Source organism: Diceros bicornis, chromosome 6, assembly GCF_020826845.1.
Source record: "Diceros bicornis minor isolate mBicDic1 chromosome 6, mDicBic1.mat.cur, whole genome shotgun sequence".
Lineage (NCBI taxonomy): Eukaryota > Metazoa > Chordata > Mammalia > Perissodactyla > Rhinocerotidae > Diceros > Diceros bicornis.
In genome coordinates, this window is record NC_080745.1 from 69,851,934 (window position 1) to 69,868,020 (window position 16,087).

Genomic DNA, 16,087 nt, shown 5'->3' on the forward strand with positions numbered 1-16,087 from the left:
GCCCCTTTTATAGAACTTCATCCAGAGCAGCTTCTCATTAATATGAGGGCTGCTGTGAAAATAGCTGGATGGTTATCGATCCCCTTTATTAGTCAGCGTTGGCCCAGATTTTCATAGCCTAGGCTGAGGAGGTGAGGACAGAGCTGGTGGAGGGAGATTGGTTCTTTTCATTGTTTAAAAATGGAAATGGCTTTTAAGCAAGTTGTTGCTGTTCCACGTGGTGCTGCGGCTGCTGCTGCTGGGCATCTTGCTTAAAAACAAAAACACGGAAAAGCTCCCTCTCCTCGTTGCCCTCACACCTCTACTCTCAGCCTGTCTGTTCAGAACACACTCTCCTGGGGCACTCCGTGGCTTTGGAGTGTTTTTCAGAGTATGAAATGAATGCCATTAATAATGAACAATATTATTAGGAGCAGCAATCTTGTGCTGAGTGCTCCATAACCCAGTCCCTGGGCATCGGGCTGGCACCGTCAGTCCAATAGCCATGAATAGCGCACACCAGGAGAGGGCGCGGAGACAGATGACAGGGAGCCAGGGTAGCCGAGGGAAAAGATGATGGAGCTGATGAGCAGAAACCCTGAGCTTTTGTCCCAGCTCTGCCGCTTACTTATCAATGAGCCCAGGTCTTCTCATCTGTGAAATGGGCATCATGGTACTATTTGACAGATCTGTGAGGATTCAACAAATGGCTCACTATTGGTCAAGTGTAAAGAGCTGGACCAGTCTAAGGAATGATTATGATCCAGAGGGAAATACTCCTGCCTGGCGAGGAGCTCTGTGCTCCTGGGAGGCTCACACCCCAGCCTGACCTGGGACTTAGTGTGCCTGAGGCCCTCCCTTTACCACTGTGAGTCTGAGAGACCGTCTTTTGTCTTGTAGACTCTGGATTTATTCCTAACTTGCTACTCTAATAGTCATTTTGATAAGAGAAAAATTTCTGGTTTTTATTTATTTGTTTCTATCTGAGACTCAGTTTGGTAGTGACAGTGGGGAACTTTACCTGAGTGCTGGGCCCCTGGAAAACAGCAACGTGTAAGAAATCTCCCCACTTGATTGAGTTCCTGGACATGGTTTACTGCAAAGAACCCCCTGCCCCATTGCCTCAATACGACTCAGATGTCCTTGTGTTTACCTGTGGCAAGACCAGATTCCCATTCTTTGTCTCATAAATGATTAGCTGAACTGTTTCTCTCCACTGACCGTTCTGGACAAAATGCCTGCTAGTTTGACTTGACCAACTATTATCCAGCTTTTTCCTTCTCCCAAGCCCCTGAACTTCAGTCCACTCTTGAGCATACACGAGCACTGGGAGCCTAAGAAAGCGTCGAACTCGGGACTCAACAACCCCCTTAACAGCCCCTCTGAGAATCACCTGACCCTAAAGAAAACAATTTCCTATTTAAGTTCTCGATCATGCCACTTGCTCACTCCACTGCCCACACCCAGTTCCTTCTAGCCTTGTTTTACTTCTTCTAAAAGTAATTCTTTTCTGCCTTCACTCTGGGGTGCTTGCAGATATTATGGTCAGAGTCATCTCTCTATTGCAGTAATCTTTTCAAATAAAGTCTCTCCTTACCTAAGTCTGGTTTTGTTTTTATTTGACAGTAGAATATGGTTAATCCCATTTTGAATAATAAAAGACAGGAGAGGGAAATACGTTTTAGAAAATTTATTATAATGATAATAGCAATGATATTAACCTTTTCTTTAATTTCCTTTGGAAAATTTTCCTTAATTTTTACATTTCCCTAAATACTGATTTATCCTTCTTTGCTGTGTCACAACCACCCTTCTTAAAGAGTTATCTGTAATTCTAACCTTTTTTCTCACTTTCTATTCACTCTTCAACCCACTGCTAGTTGCCCTCTGCTCTCCCACACCCATCTCTCCACTAGTCCACTAAAAATCCTCTAACTGTTGTAACCAGTGGCCACCTACATGCCAAATCCAATAGACATTTCTACATTTTTATTTTTTTTACCTCTCTGGAGCATTTGACACTGTCGGGGAAAAAAATCCATACCTGACACTCTCCCCTTTGGCAGTATTTTAATCTGTTTTACTTTTCTGGATCCTCTTCCCTTGCCACCCTTTAAAAGATGGATGCGAGTCCTCCTTGCATTCTGCATGCTTCCTGAGTGACCTCATCCCTTCTCTTCATATTGATAACTCCTATATCCACACTCCCAGCCCATATCTCTTCAATGACCTCTGGACTGTCTATCCAACTGCCTATTTGAAGTACATCCCCTTAACAGTCCCATTTAACAACTCCAAAACTGAGCTTACATTCTGCACTTTATATCCTATGTATCTCATTCTTCTCCCATGTTTACTTACTTACTCCATTTATTCATTCAGTAAACTTTCGTTGGATGTCTACCATGTGCTAGATACTCTGGTAAGTCCTAGAAATAAAGTGATAAATAAGAAAGGCATAGTTCTGCCCTCTGAAAGCAGACAGTCTAATGAGAGAGACAGACATCAAACAAATAATTATATACAAGTGATTATTTAATTGTGATTGTAATGAGCACTCAAAAAAAAAAGCGGAGAATTTTGTAAGTCAGATACCTGAGATATTAAAGATATGTCCTTTTCCTTTATCCCCTGTACATTCTACCTCCTTATTATTTCACCAATCCATTTCATAGGGTTCTCATAGAAAACCTACTTCCTTAGTTCAGGCCCTCATGTGTTACTACCTAGATTGTTGCAAGGACCTTTTAAGCCTTCCTCCCTGCCCCACTTAAATCCCCTCTTCACACTGCTTCCACAGTGAATATGATAATGCAATGAAGCTGATTTTCTCCAACCAATCTCTCCATTGACCAACTCTAATCCTTCCTTTCTCCTGCTAAAAATCTTGTGATAACTTTTTACTTCCTTCTGGGTAAAACTTAGGTGTGCCGTATGGAACCCCTCGTGGTGTGGCCACTCTCTATCTTCACTTCCCTCAGAGGAAAACTGCTTTACAACTATTCCAAGTTCCACACGTTTCCTTGAATGCTCCACCTTCTCTCTCACCTATAAGCCTTTGTACTCCTAACACCATTTTCAGAACTTCTGTCGCAGTAATTAGTGAAGCTCACGAAAGGCTGCAAGACTATGTGATGTCTCCACCACCAGGTGGGCATCTTCTTGAGGTCAGGTTCTACACTTTGTTCCTCTCTGTGTTTCTATTATAGCATTTGGCACATGGCAAATGCTGAAGAACACAGGTGTTTCTGTAATGAATGAAGTTACAATAGGTCCAGATTACAAGAAAATGTTTCAATAACGGAAATATTTTTACCATTGTTCACGTAGGAAGTCACAGGTTTAGGTTTTCAAAAAGCAAGTATGATTCTCCCAAATTACTGTATTGTCAAATACTCTCCTATGAGGGTATGGGGGGGGCGTTATTTATCATTGTTTTCCAAATAAAAACGTGTATGTGGTTATGTCTGATACTCTCCAAATTCCAGGTTTAATGAAGTCTCAATCAGAATTTACTCTTATTGCATTTTACCTCCATCAATTTCTTTCTTCATCATCAATCAGATCTCTCCCCTGAATATTCTCAGGACTAGCAAGACTGTCTTAATAAGGAGATGACACATGCTTCGGAGTTAGATTGAGGTAGCAAGATTCAAGAAATAAGCTTTAATTATCATTCAGATTCCTATTGGATGAATTTTAACTATTAATGGCTTTATTTGTACTTGAAGACTTAATGTTCTTGTTATTATAGTTGACCCCTATTCAACTATAAGACCTATTTGGAGAGAGGACATATAGTTCAGAGCTTTTCGAAGAGTGATGCCCCAGACTGCATATTCCAGAATCATCTGGAGGGCTTGTTCAGATGGTGGAATCCAGGGCTCCACATCAGACACACTGAATTAGAATCTCAGGTGGTGGGACTTATGAGTCTGCTTACGGTTAAGATCTCCAGGTCATTTTGATGCACACTGAAGATAAACCCCCAATGCTATGGAGTTTAGCTTTTTGATTCAAATAGTCTTGGGTTTAAATCTTAGTAATATCCTTTATTAACTAAGTGACTTTGGCAAATGAAAGATTTCTCAAGCAGACATGCCAGCATCCTAGATACTAGAGAGACGCCTTTCACCTCAGAGCCTGAAGTACCTGTTCACCAGATGACACAGCACAGCGCAGCTCTAAACTAAGATGCACTCATAGCAAATCTGGCAGGATTAGTCGTGACCATGCCCCAGTGTTTTAAGTTGTTTTTTTCCACTTCTTTTACATTAGTTTAGTAATAACTTAGCTCGTTCATTTTTATGGCCAAAACATCTGGGAAAAGCTAGGCATTTCTATTGCATTTTTAACAGGGTAAGTGAATTTAATCCGTATTTCCTGCAGCTGCTATTTCCCCACCTACTGGGTTCTTGGGCTTTCATTCCACACCAACACAACATGATTTCATCACATGGCTTTTAAGAATAAGCCTTATTTCCATTTTCAAGCAGCTCCCCAGGAACCTGTAATTCTACAAGGTGTGTAAGCACAAATGAGCAAGTGAGGTCTTAGTCAAGGTGACTTAGACAGTTCAAGGCCAGAGGCTGAGATCTGACAGAGTCTCCAATAAAAAGATCCAGAGCTTGCTTTCTCACTTTTCCCACCTCCTGGTTGTCCAAATCAAATGGACTTGCTCCTTTTAAAATCATCCTGGAGGAGCTCTCCATGGTTCTGACATTATAGACATTACTGCTTCCTTTCATTGTTGAACCATTTCTGGGAAAGGTTGGTCAAATAAGGTACAGGCTGCATGCAGCCTGATTATTTACTGTCGACTCCAATTGCCATGTCTCTATTACCAGTGCTTTCCACCACAGTGACAAGAGTACCTCTCCTTCTGCTTTCCTTGGATGATACTACTCTTTGGCATATACACCTGTATTAGTTGTTCATTTTTTTAACTACTCTCATTTTGTCAAATGTTTATCCGTGTCAACGTTTCCTCCTGATGGTGCAAGTTCCTTAAGTAAGGACTTGAGTCTGTGATAATCTCTGTACAGTGCCTAGCCACATATGCACACTGGCTTTTATGAACTATTTTGAATTGTGAACTATTAGATTTGATTTTAGAAATTATCCACTCCAGGAATGCAAACTAAAGTGACTTCAGGGACCAGGAAGTTAAAATTAATATGTAGGTGGCAGATCATAAGAACATTTGGGTGAGTGGGGCTGAGACTCCAATGAGTGCTGACTACACCTAAAAGACTACATTTTCAGGTATTCGATAGAATAGTGTCGCCTGTAGTCACCCAAACGATTATGATTCACGTTCATTTCATGGATGATTGGTTTGCACTTCTGATCCAGAGGCTATATATTCAAATGGTTAGAAGCTAAAAATGAGGTTAGAGTCACACCACAGAGGTTCAATACCTGGTTCTGCCACTTACAAACTATGGAATTTGAAACAAGCTGGTAAACCTCTGTATGCCTTAGTTTACTCCTCAGTAAAATGGGAATAATCATACTACCTCTGTTATAGAATTGTTTGGATTTTTAATTGAAATAATACGTTTAGATGACTTAGAATAGTGTCAAATATTAGCTATTTTTATTGGTAGCCCAACCTCTTCACTATTTTGGTGAGAATATTGAAGCTCAAGGAGACTGACATGTTCAACATCATACAGCTGACTTAGAGCAGAGCTTATATTATGAACCAGAACACTAAATTCCAGGTTGCGCGTTCTTTCCTCTATATCAGTGATTTTCAAATATTATTTTATTAGTAACAGAATCCTCCTCTCCTTTCACTCATAAAACATTACACAGAATTCCAGTAGAAAGCAGATTCAAGTGGTGCTGCCCTAGTTGAAACAGAGTTGGAAGCCTAGAACCCTCCAGCCCCCATTGGCTATGCCTCCATGCCACCCTTCTTGCAATCCCCATGACTCTGACTATTCCAAAGAAAAGTGTGGAAGCCACTACACTAAAAAGTTTGAAAATATAAATGAAGATCTAAAGAAGGGATAGACCCGTCATCTTTGTATGTGTGAGTTTGCTCTTGCAAGGCTGAATGGCTCCATTAGCACTAACACTAACTTTCAGATATAAAAATAAAAAATGAAAGTGGATGAATCCCTTGAAGCCATGGAAAATGACACCCACCAAAGCCCTTTATACCCATCTTACTGTCACTTAGCAAGGAGCAGAAATCATGACACTCATAATTTATAGCCTTGGTCCAACACAGAATTGTTTAACATTGCCTATAACTCAAGCTTTTTCTCAACCATTTCATAAGTCATAGTAATTACTCTGGGTCCCAATGGGCAGGGAGATATGGATATCTGCTGCCTTACAGGCCTTCCATCTTCTTACAGGACATGCACATCATCAGTACGGATGAGAACCAAGTGTTTGCAGCAGTCCAAGAATGGAACCAGAATGACACATACAACCTCTACATCTCAGACACACGTGGGATCTACTTCACCCTGGCCATGGAGAACATTAAGAGCAGTCGAGGTCTAATGGGAAACATCATTATTGAGTTGTATGAGGTATGTAGCCAAGATTATCCTGCCTCTCTTTTTCATGAGTTTTAATGGTATAAGCACAAGCATTGGATAGTCCTGGGTTCAGATCTCAGCTGTACCACTTAGCAATTGTGTGACTTTGGGCAAAGAACTTAACTTCTCTGTGGCTCAATTCCTTCACTTGTAAAATGGGAATAAAATATTTACCTAATGAGATTATTGTGAGAATAAGAGATAATGTATATAAAACATCTAGTGTAGTGGTTGACTTGGTGAACTCTCAACAAATGGCAGCTAAAGACGATGTTCTTGTATGTATGAGCATAGCCAGACATGAAGATACCTGGTCTAGATATGATCTCGTAAGTACCTTTTTGAACCCTATGCTGCCTCTTATAGACTCTGGGTGGAAGGAGTAGTGTTATTTATATACCTTAAATTATTTGGAAAATCATGTTTTATGAAAAAATTTTATAGGAAAAGAAAAGCGAATATCAGTGCTGGAAATGAAGGTTTCCCTAAAATGCTACCAAATGCCAACATCTTTTTATGGTGAAGAACCGGGCTTGACTTATATTGAGTTGTTGTTTTTAATATGATTGCCTTACTGAGTTTTCATTATATTGAAGTTTTGTTTTTAAATGTGATCATCAGTTAAAGAATAATTTATCTAGGAAACCAAGTGACTCCACATAGGAACTAGAGAAAAAAGTAATTGTTTCAGTGACTCTAAGGATGTAATGCTTTTTTATACCTCTAGTGACAGTGTGTGACCATTGATAGCCCTGGCCACAGTGAGTGGGCATGACTGACCACCTCAGTATGACAGATTGATCTGAGCAAAGAAAGTGTGTCTCATTATCCAACATTCACTAATGACTGGTGGTCAAACCCGCACAGGCTGTGCTGGTTGAGGTTATTCATTCATGGAAGGACAAGTTGTCTGTTGTGAGTGGTAGCCTCAGGTGGCTTGGATGAGCTGCTCCCTTGTGAGTTTTCCTCTTTGAGAAGTGGGAGTGGTTTTCAGAACAGAGGGGTCAGTGCATGGCCTTCTGCTTTATACAAGGGTCTTTTCTGAGCAGTGCCTGTCAAAGTTCCAGCATCCCTACACTGGTGTCTAAGTTGGCTGCTCAGTTACTGAGAGTGGTAGAAACATTTAAGATTCCAGCTATTTTAATAGGTAAAAGGAGGATTACACAAAGGCATGGGGTGAACAGAAGCACATTAAAAAAAAGAGAGAGAAGTGAATATTATTGGATGTAAAACAAAATCAGTAGAAATATCCTGATTTCCTAGGAGATAGTTGACAAGTGCTGAAATAATTCCCTTAACAACAAGGTCCCAGTTTGGGAAGTGTCCCAGATTTCTTCCTAGAGTTGTGAAGACTAGTAGAGATAACCGAGGGGTGTAATGGTTTTGGGAAGCTTACACCTCCGTGTCTCTAATTATAACAGGAAACAGAAATATACCTTTGTTATTGGGCAATAAGTCACATCTCTGGAAGGTTTGGAGGGATGTTCCCAGGCCTGAGGCCATTCCAACCAAGTTCCTGTTTGCATGAATGAGGCTACAGAGATAAGAAGACTATTCATGCTCCTGTGGTCAGACCCCAGTGAGAGAGGGTAGACATTGCTGCAGATGACCTTTCAGTTGAGAAATCCCTGTGTCTCTGACCTCATTGAGATGGTGGGTGAGTTCGCCACTGTGCTGTTCCTTTTCTAAGAAAGGGAGCCTGAAACTCCTTGGTCATTTAGAACAGTGAGACACTCTGACCCAAAGTGGAGCATAAATCATAATGAAGAATGTGCCTGGATACATGTAGTTTTTTTTTCCTTCTTGCTGAAGTCAGGTTTGCATTTTCGGTCTTGTTGGGAAAAAAAAAAAAATGCATGGTGTCATTGCGTTTATAGAGAAGCAAGATGCACCAGGCAAGGCACCTTATCTAAAACAAGCTCTGTAGAGCTCATTCTGCATTCAACTTTATCAGGGTTGATTGTGCCCCTACTTTGTGTTCAAGTGCATGAGGAAGGCAAGAGATAATGGTTCTTACCATCAGGGAGTTTGCAATCTAGCTTGTTGGGCTTTGAGGGGGTCAATAAAGAAAGTTTCTCTTTTACCTTCCCAAGATTGGAACCAACTGAGACAGAGACAAATGGTGAGACAAATGGAGATCACATGTTACCTTTATTGCTTTTAAAAGTTATGTAGGAGGAAGTGGGCTTGCTAATACTGCACCCAGAATTGAACTCATCCTTCCAGTCACTGACAGAAATAGCAAATGAAAAGCTCTCCTATGGAAGCCTGTCCCTATAACACCAGAGCATTGAGGTACAGGGGATGTGATCTTTGCAGGTAGATCCCAAAAATAGTGGACATGGGGATGAGCTATACATGCCCAGTTCTTTTTCTCGACATTACCAATCTGATCAGTCCTTTTGCACTGAGGAGGAAGAAGTGAGGAAGTAGAAGGCATTCCAAATGTCAATAATGGCATAAGCCAAGAATTAGACAGATGGTGCAGATTTGTGTGACCGTGAGCCAGCCAGTCTAATTGTGTAGAAAAGATACTAGGCAAGTATAAGAATAAGTTCTGGATAAGTACTTCTAGAAGGCATTTAATACCAAGGGAGTAAATTGGATCCTGACATAATCTAAACCATAACTATATTGAAGGTTTTTAGAGGGCGATGCTGTTTTGCACCTGGAGATACATTCTGTGATTTGAAGTTAAAGCTCAATTTAATTAGTCTCTAGGAGTCATTAGACTTTAACCTTCTTCACTGGAGATTCTCATAGAAACTGAGATTGTGTACCATATGGCCACTTAGCAAAGAGACTATAATTTCTCTGGACTCTGAATGCCCTTGAGTAAAGCAGCTGGGAAAAACAGTAAGCTTTCACATTCAACTCAGCTAAATTAACACACTTTCATGGACTGTATTTTGTTTGATGCGATGAGGCTGGTGCATGAGACTCACTACCTACTGGAAAGATATAAGTGACTATTAGGGTAGTGATCACGGTCTAACTTGAATGTGAAATCACTAAGGAGGAAGATTAATTCCAATTTGGGGAGACTTGTAGATGAGCTGGCTTAAAAGGGGAATTGCTGGAGGTTGAGAAAAAGGCATGCCTGGTAGAGTACCAGCATGAAAAGAAAACCAGAGTCAGATGAGTAGAGGTCCGTTTTCATGGAATGTCGAGTGACCTTGAGGAATAGTGGAGATAAAGATACTAGTAAAGAGCTTGACTGAGAGTTGCACATTTATTCTCTGCGAAAGTATTTCTCCATGGTTTTCCCCTTCATCTACATACTTAGCAAATGATATTTGCATGCTTGATGCAATCCCTTTTGCCAAGTTAATGCGTAACTTTAAATTTTAATGTAATTAGGATAGCACACCTGTTTTCCCTTTTCTGAAACACCAGAGATGCCTTTAGGTAACACAGATGTGAGGCGACTCGAGCTGACCATGGTCACTTAAAGCTACCGATGTATCACTCCATCTTCCACATGGACCTCTCAAGCCTCTTCTTGACATTGGAAAGGGGACAAAGACAGTGAGAACTTACTTGAGAATTCATCTCACGGATCTTGGCACTGAGAGACCTTGGAGACCAATGGAGATCAACCCACCAAACTCTCTAAAACCTAGTAAGGTGGAGACATTGTCTATTTCCTGGTCTGTTGGAGCAGTCTCCTGCTGTAGAGAGAGGCACTTGCTTGTTCTCTCTTCAATCCTTGCCTCAAAGTACAAGATCGTCATGGCTGTAATTACTAATTATGGGAGAACATAATTCTTGAAAGCCAAATAATAATCAATCTCTTCTTTAAGGTGTCAGAGCCCATTCCATCAAAACAAGGCTGGTGTTGACAGCAAATATAGTGCATCATGTGTGCTCGCCATAATTCCTATGACACATTTCATATAAAGCTCTGTTGGCGTGTCTTCACATCCTAGCTATAAACAACATTTCTTCCTAGTTGCTCTCTACTCATAAATCAAGAAACAAATATTCTTCTGAACGCCTTCAGTTATATTACAGAAAGATGCTCTGAACTACTGGTCTGAAGCATTTTCTTCAATACTTTCCTGGATATTAAGCATCCAGCTTCTAACTCCTTATAATAATAACAGCAGCATACCATGCAGTGCCTTAGACCAGCATCATTGAATAAATGATGCAAGTAACATATGCACTTTTAAACTTTCTGCTACCCACATTAAAAAAAAGTAAAAAGAAACAAGTGAAATCAATTGTAATAATATAATTTAACCAAAATAGCCAAAATATTATCCTTTAAGTATATGCTCCATACAAAAAATTACTGATGAGATATTTTATATTTTTTCAATACTAAGTCTACAAAATCCTGGGTGTATTTTATACTTCCCACACATCTCAATTCATGTGCTAAATTTTCACCAGAAATACTTGATCAGCATTTACATTTCATAAAATTTACAGTAGAAAAAGTAGATTCACATACCCAAATTATTCCAAACATACTTAAAAGTGTGCTAATAGCTGAATCAGGTACCAGTTTTTAAATTTAAATTTAAATTGGTTAAAATTAAATAAAATTACAAATCAGTTTCTTAGTCCCACTGGCCACATTTCAAGTGCTCTGTAGCCATATGTGGTTAGTGGCTATGGTATTGGACTGCATAAACCATTTATATACCTTTTCTTATTTGTCAATTGTAATATCGTTCTGTGGTAGGTATCATTCCCCATTGTGCTAGGAGAGTACAGAGATGCAAAGAGTTTAGTAACTTGGCTCAGATCACACAGCTAGAAAATGGTAGTGTTATGTTTGAATGAACTCAAGTCTATTTGACTAAAAGCTCAGGCTCTTTCCACTATGCTTTTTTTCCACATTAATTTTTTTATTGACGTATAATCTATGTACAGTAAAATTTACGCATTTTAGTATGCAGTTCCATAAGTTTTGACAGAGGTATGCAGTTGTTTACCACCATAATCAAGATATAGAACAGTCTGTTACCCCCAAAATATTTCTTCACGTATCCCTTTTGTAGTCAACCCTCCTTCTACCCAAAGTCATTGGCAAATGCCTGATTTCTCTTTCTCTCTTTCCAGTTTTGCCTTTTCTAGGGTGTCATATGAATGGAATTCTTCAATAGATAGTCTTTTGAATCTGACTTCTTTCACTTAGAATAATGCATTTGAGTTTCACCCATGTTGTTGAGTATCAATAGATGTTCCTTTTTATTGCTGATTTGTATTCCATTTTGTGGATGTACCATAGTTTGTTTACTCATTCACAAGTTGAAGGACATTGAAGTTGTTTCCAGTTTTTTGTGATTGTGACTAAAACTTCTATAAACATTCATATGAACCTAAGTTTTTATTTCTCATGGGTAAATACCTAGGAGTAGAATTGCTGGATTGAATGTAGGTGTATGTTTATAAAAAGCTACCAAACTGTTTGTAAAATGGCAGCTTCGTTTTGCATCCCCACCATAGATGTATGAGAGTTCCAGTTGATTCACATCTTCCCCAACACTTTGTATTATCAGTTGTGTGTGTGTGTGTGTGTGTGTGTGTGTGTGTGTGTGTGTGTAGCCATTCTGATAGGGGCCTAGCGGTACCTCAATGTGGATTTAATTTGAAATTCCTAATGACTAATTAGGTTGACCTCACTATACTTGGAAGGATAAAATGGAACTCTCTGAGCCATCCTTAGAGTTCTTGTCTCTGCTCGTCTTATTGATGTTTCCTTGCTTCCTTCTAGTGTTTGCCCTCTACCATCTGCTTTATCATGACCTCAGATGAACCTTCTTTGACCAGATGGACAGCTGCTTATAGACTCCACAGGGACATTTTTCCCAAATGGCCTTCATCGGCCCCTCACCACAGGTCCGACTCTAGGGACAGCCCAAGGCAGACCATGGTAATTGCTTTTCTCAGCAGAGCCCTGGCTTCCTTGTCCTGAGGGCTCAGGGAGGTGAGCGACAGATGACCATGCCAGCTGGACTCAGTGCTCTGCCAAAGGGCCACTGTCAGTTTCCCTTTGCAGTTCAAATTGATTCCCTGAGGGAAGGTGGGCCATGTGGGCCTGACACCTTGTACTGCACTATTCTATGGGTGCCATCACAAGTTGGTATCCTTCTCCATGAACTGCTGGGGCCAACAACAGCAGCCACGCTTCTGATTTCAAACAACAATGGGAGGAAACATATTTAAAGTTCATCAGATGCAGTGTACCTCCTTGGATGGAGAAGTTAAAATATGTGTCTCATTTTCCAATTCCTTTACATTGTATGTAGTGAGGGTAAACAGAGTTTCATGACACTTTTGTGTCAGAGATATATATGTACCTACATGTGTACACATACGTGCATATATGGATATAGGTCTACTAGGCTGCAGTATAAATATATTTCATACTTGGGTTGCCGTCAAAAAGTTTGAAAGCTCTTGGCCTAGGGGACACAAAAGCAAAGTGCCCTCCAAACTTATAGTCCTTTTATACAAGATATGGAGCCAAGAAGCAAATCAGTAATAATGTAAGGGCTTTGAACAATCCAAATACAAATGGGGAGTGTTCTGGTTCTATCAGACAGGAGGGAGATTGCTGTGGCATTATGTGCAACTGTAGGAGAAACGCCTTCAGAGATGTAGATGGGTTCCCTGAAAATCTCTCCTTCCTATACCTTTTCAGTCCCCATTCTCCTGATTTTGCTCTCAGAATATGTGAGGCACACAGAAAATGCCTATCCAAGTGGTGAAGCTCTCAGTGGGAAAATATGGTAATGACCGTTCCATTTACTGAACATGCTCATCCAGAAGAACACAAGAGGAGGCTGAATGGCTAGCAATTCACGCTGTAATGCATCAAACTAGGAGGCAGGGAATGGGGGTGACAGGAGCCCCACAGGAGCAGATTCAGGAGTCTGAGTCTGACCTGTGTATTTTCTTTCAGGAAGTGAATAGCGAGTGGGTACACATAGCAGGGGAGCCAGCTGGCTTAGGGGAGAGAGTTCTCTGGAACCATTATTCCATGGTCCAGCAGAAAAGGCACCAGCTCTGTGCCAGAGGATACCAAAAGGCCTCCATCAGGCAGAAGGTTCTAAAGAAACAGATTCCCTTCTCTGTGAGGAATAATTGACCATCAGGTTTAAGAGAAACATCTTTGCAGTTGGTTTTAAAGACTGAGGGGATCTGAAGGCCTCATAGCCCCTAGATGAGCATATAAGATGCCAGCCTTCCTAAAATGGCACTGACTTTAAGCAGCTAGAGCAGGGAGGGAATGTCTGGGGAAGGGCATAACTCTGACACCACTGCCCCTCCCCTGCCTTGGCTTCTCTCCTTACCCACCCTCTGTTCAAGTGAGGAATCTAATCAATTCCATTGTTGGACCTTTGTCAAATTCCCCTGGTGGTGTCCTTCTCAGATAATTCTGTTCTTCTGACGTTCTCTACCCATTTGTTTGTTTGTTTGTTTTTATTTGGGTTAGCATTCTCTTTCAAGGCCAGTCAGGTTACTGAAAAAAAACTTCTTATTTCATCAACTAAATTATGTCATTAAAAAAATAAAAAAGATCACTTCTGTGAAATTCTTTCCCACTGGTATTCTTTCAGAACTGCAATAAACCTCAGTTAACCATGATCCTCAAAGAATGAGGGATAAATACAATTAAAATTTTGAGATATCCATTATCCAGAAAACCTGCAATTCAACCTCTTGTTTATATATATTTAAACTATTTGAATTACCTTTCTTTTGGAACATGCTGGGATTGTACGGGAAGTTAAGGGAAGTTTTCTTTGACATAGGGTGTTGTCATTCTCAATATCTGTTCTTATTGCCCAGAATGTAAACATAGAGGGAATAAAAGTTTGAGTCAAATCTGTACTTACTCCAGAACCTTCTGGATCATCAATGTCTTTTAATCCTCTAGCTACTTGTTTCGTGGTAATGCTCTTCTCCCTGCAACATATCAGGAGTATGCAAATCCCAGTACATCAGGAACTCTGGCAGAAATGCTGTGCATATCCCATGTATCCATTGCCGGCCAACTGGGGCAAAAACGGAACGGCAGGTTTTATTCTACCTGTTTCAGTGACCGTTGACTGAGACCCAAAGTTGCTATGGGAGTTATCCAAAGTCACACAGTGTGCTATTGACACAGCCAGAGAGAGATACCAGATTGCCAAACTGGGTCATCTGCCCAAAAATATTTACCTCACTACTAATTGGGACACCTGGACTTCCACCATTAAGAATTGTACCTTGATGCCTTGAAAACCTGTCTATAAGCACCTCCCGAGCAAAAGCCCATGTTCTCTAGAAAGGATGACTCCTTCACTTGTTATCAACTACTCCCGCCTCAGAGGGAATGTTAATAGTTAATTAGGGATAAGGTTCTATGGGACAAAGTGTAGAGGCATGTAAAGTGGGAAAATGCAGATGGATAAGAGGGAAAGGGACATCTGGGTTGCAAGATGGAGGGTGCAGAGATGAATTTAAACTTCTCTCAGAGACCACATGGCATACAGCATTTCTCACCATGTTCCTCCTCTTCTCCTCTTTTGTACCCCGAACATCCTGTGGAAAATGCTGGGGCTTCTCCAAGATTGTAGGCATTTTGGCCCTATGTGGTTCTCCATCTCTCGCCCTTTTTCCTAGGTAGCAGGTATCAAAGGGATATTCCTGGCAAACAAGAAGGTGGATGACCAGGTGAAGACATACATCACTTACAACAAGGGCAGGGATTGGCGCCTGCTGCAAGCTCCAGACGTGGACCTGAGAGGAAGCCCCATACACTGCCTGCTGGTCAGTCACCCAGACTCATGTGAGGTCCACAGGGCAGGCTGGTTACCTGGGGATGCTGCGACAGGGGCTTTCTTCCATCGAGGGGTCTTAGGAACTTGGCTGGTGCTCGGCAGGGATTTCCTACAATTCCCAGGGCATTGGCCTGTGGACTCAGACTGCCATATCACTTGGATGGAAAGTTCAATTGAATTCCACAGGCTTTTACTGAGAAAGTGTTATGTGCTCCAACTCCTAGTAAGATAAAGAAACATATAAGAGAAAGAGCTTGTGTTCAAGGATCTCAGACAGAACTCAGTAGGGGTAACACATCCGTTAACTGATGCTGATATGATCCAGTCTGGTAAGTGCTTGATAGATGTCAAGGTAAGCAAAAGTTGCCTTGGAAGCTCAGGGAAGTTCAGGCTAGTACATCCACATGGGACAGTAGTTAATCTATCAGCATTCCCAGGGCTCCTGCTGTGTGGAATATTGGGTAGGCACTATGAGGACAAGATGTATAAGACATTATCTCTGCCCTCAGGTGCTGCAGCTCTAGGTGGGGAGGGAAGACAGATAATTAACAGTGAAATCACAACCCTCAGTGCCCTCTTAATGAAGACCTACCCAACAAACTCTTCTAAGGTCCCAGAGATGGTTATGTTTCTCCTTAGCTAAAAAGTTGCCTTTTGCCACTTATTCAAAAAGATTTATTAGCTGCTTATCATATTTTAGACATTATGTTAAAAACTGGAGATATAGCGGTAAATAGGGCAGACAGGGCCTTTCCCCTTTTGTAG

At 40.9% G+C, this 16,087-nt stretch overlaps 1 protein-coding gene across 1 annotated transcript in view; it reads left to right on the top strand.

Annotated features, from left to right (window-relative positions):
• The window catches only part of SORCS3 (sortilin related VPS10 domain containing receptor 3), a 405,148-nt gene that overhangs the window by 298,537 nt on the left and 90,524 nt on the right, over positions 1 to 16,087 (top strand). The window contains exons 9-10 of the mRNA XM_058544381.1: positions 6,351 to 6,530; positions 15,165 to 15,311. Of these exons, the coding sequence (XP_058400364.1) occupies positions 6,351 to 6,530; positions 15,165 to 15,311 (327 nt within the window). The remainder of the gene's footprint in view (positions 1 to 6,350; positions 6,531 to 15,164; positions 15,312 to 16,087) is intronic.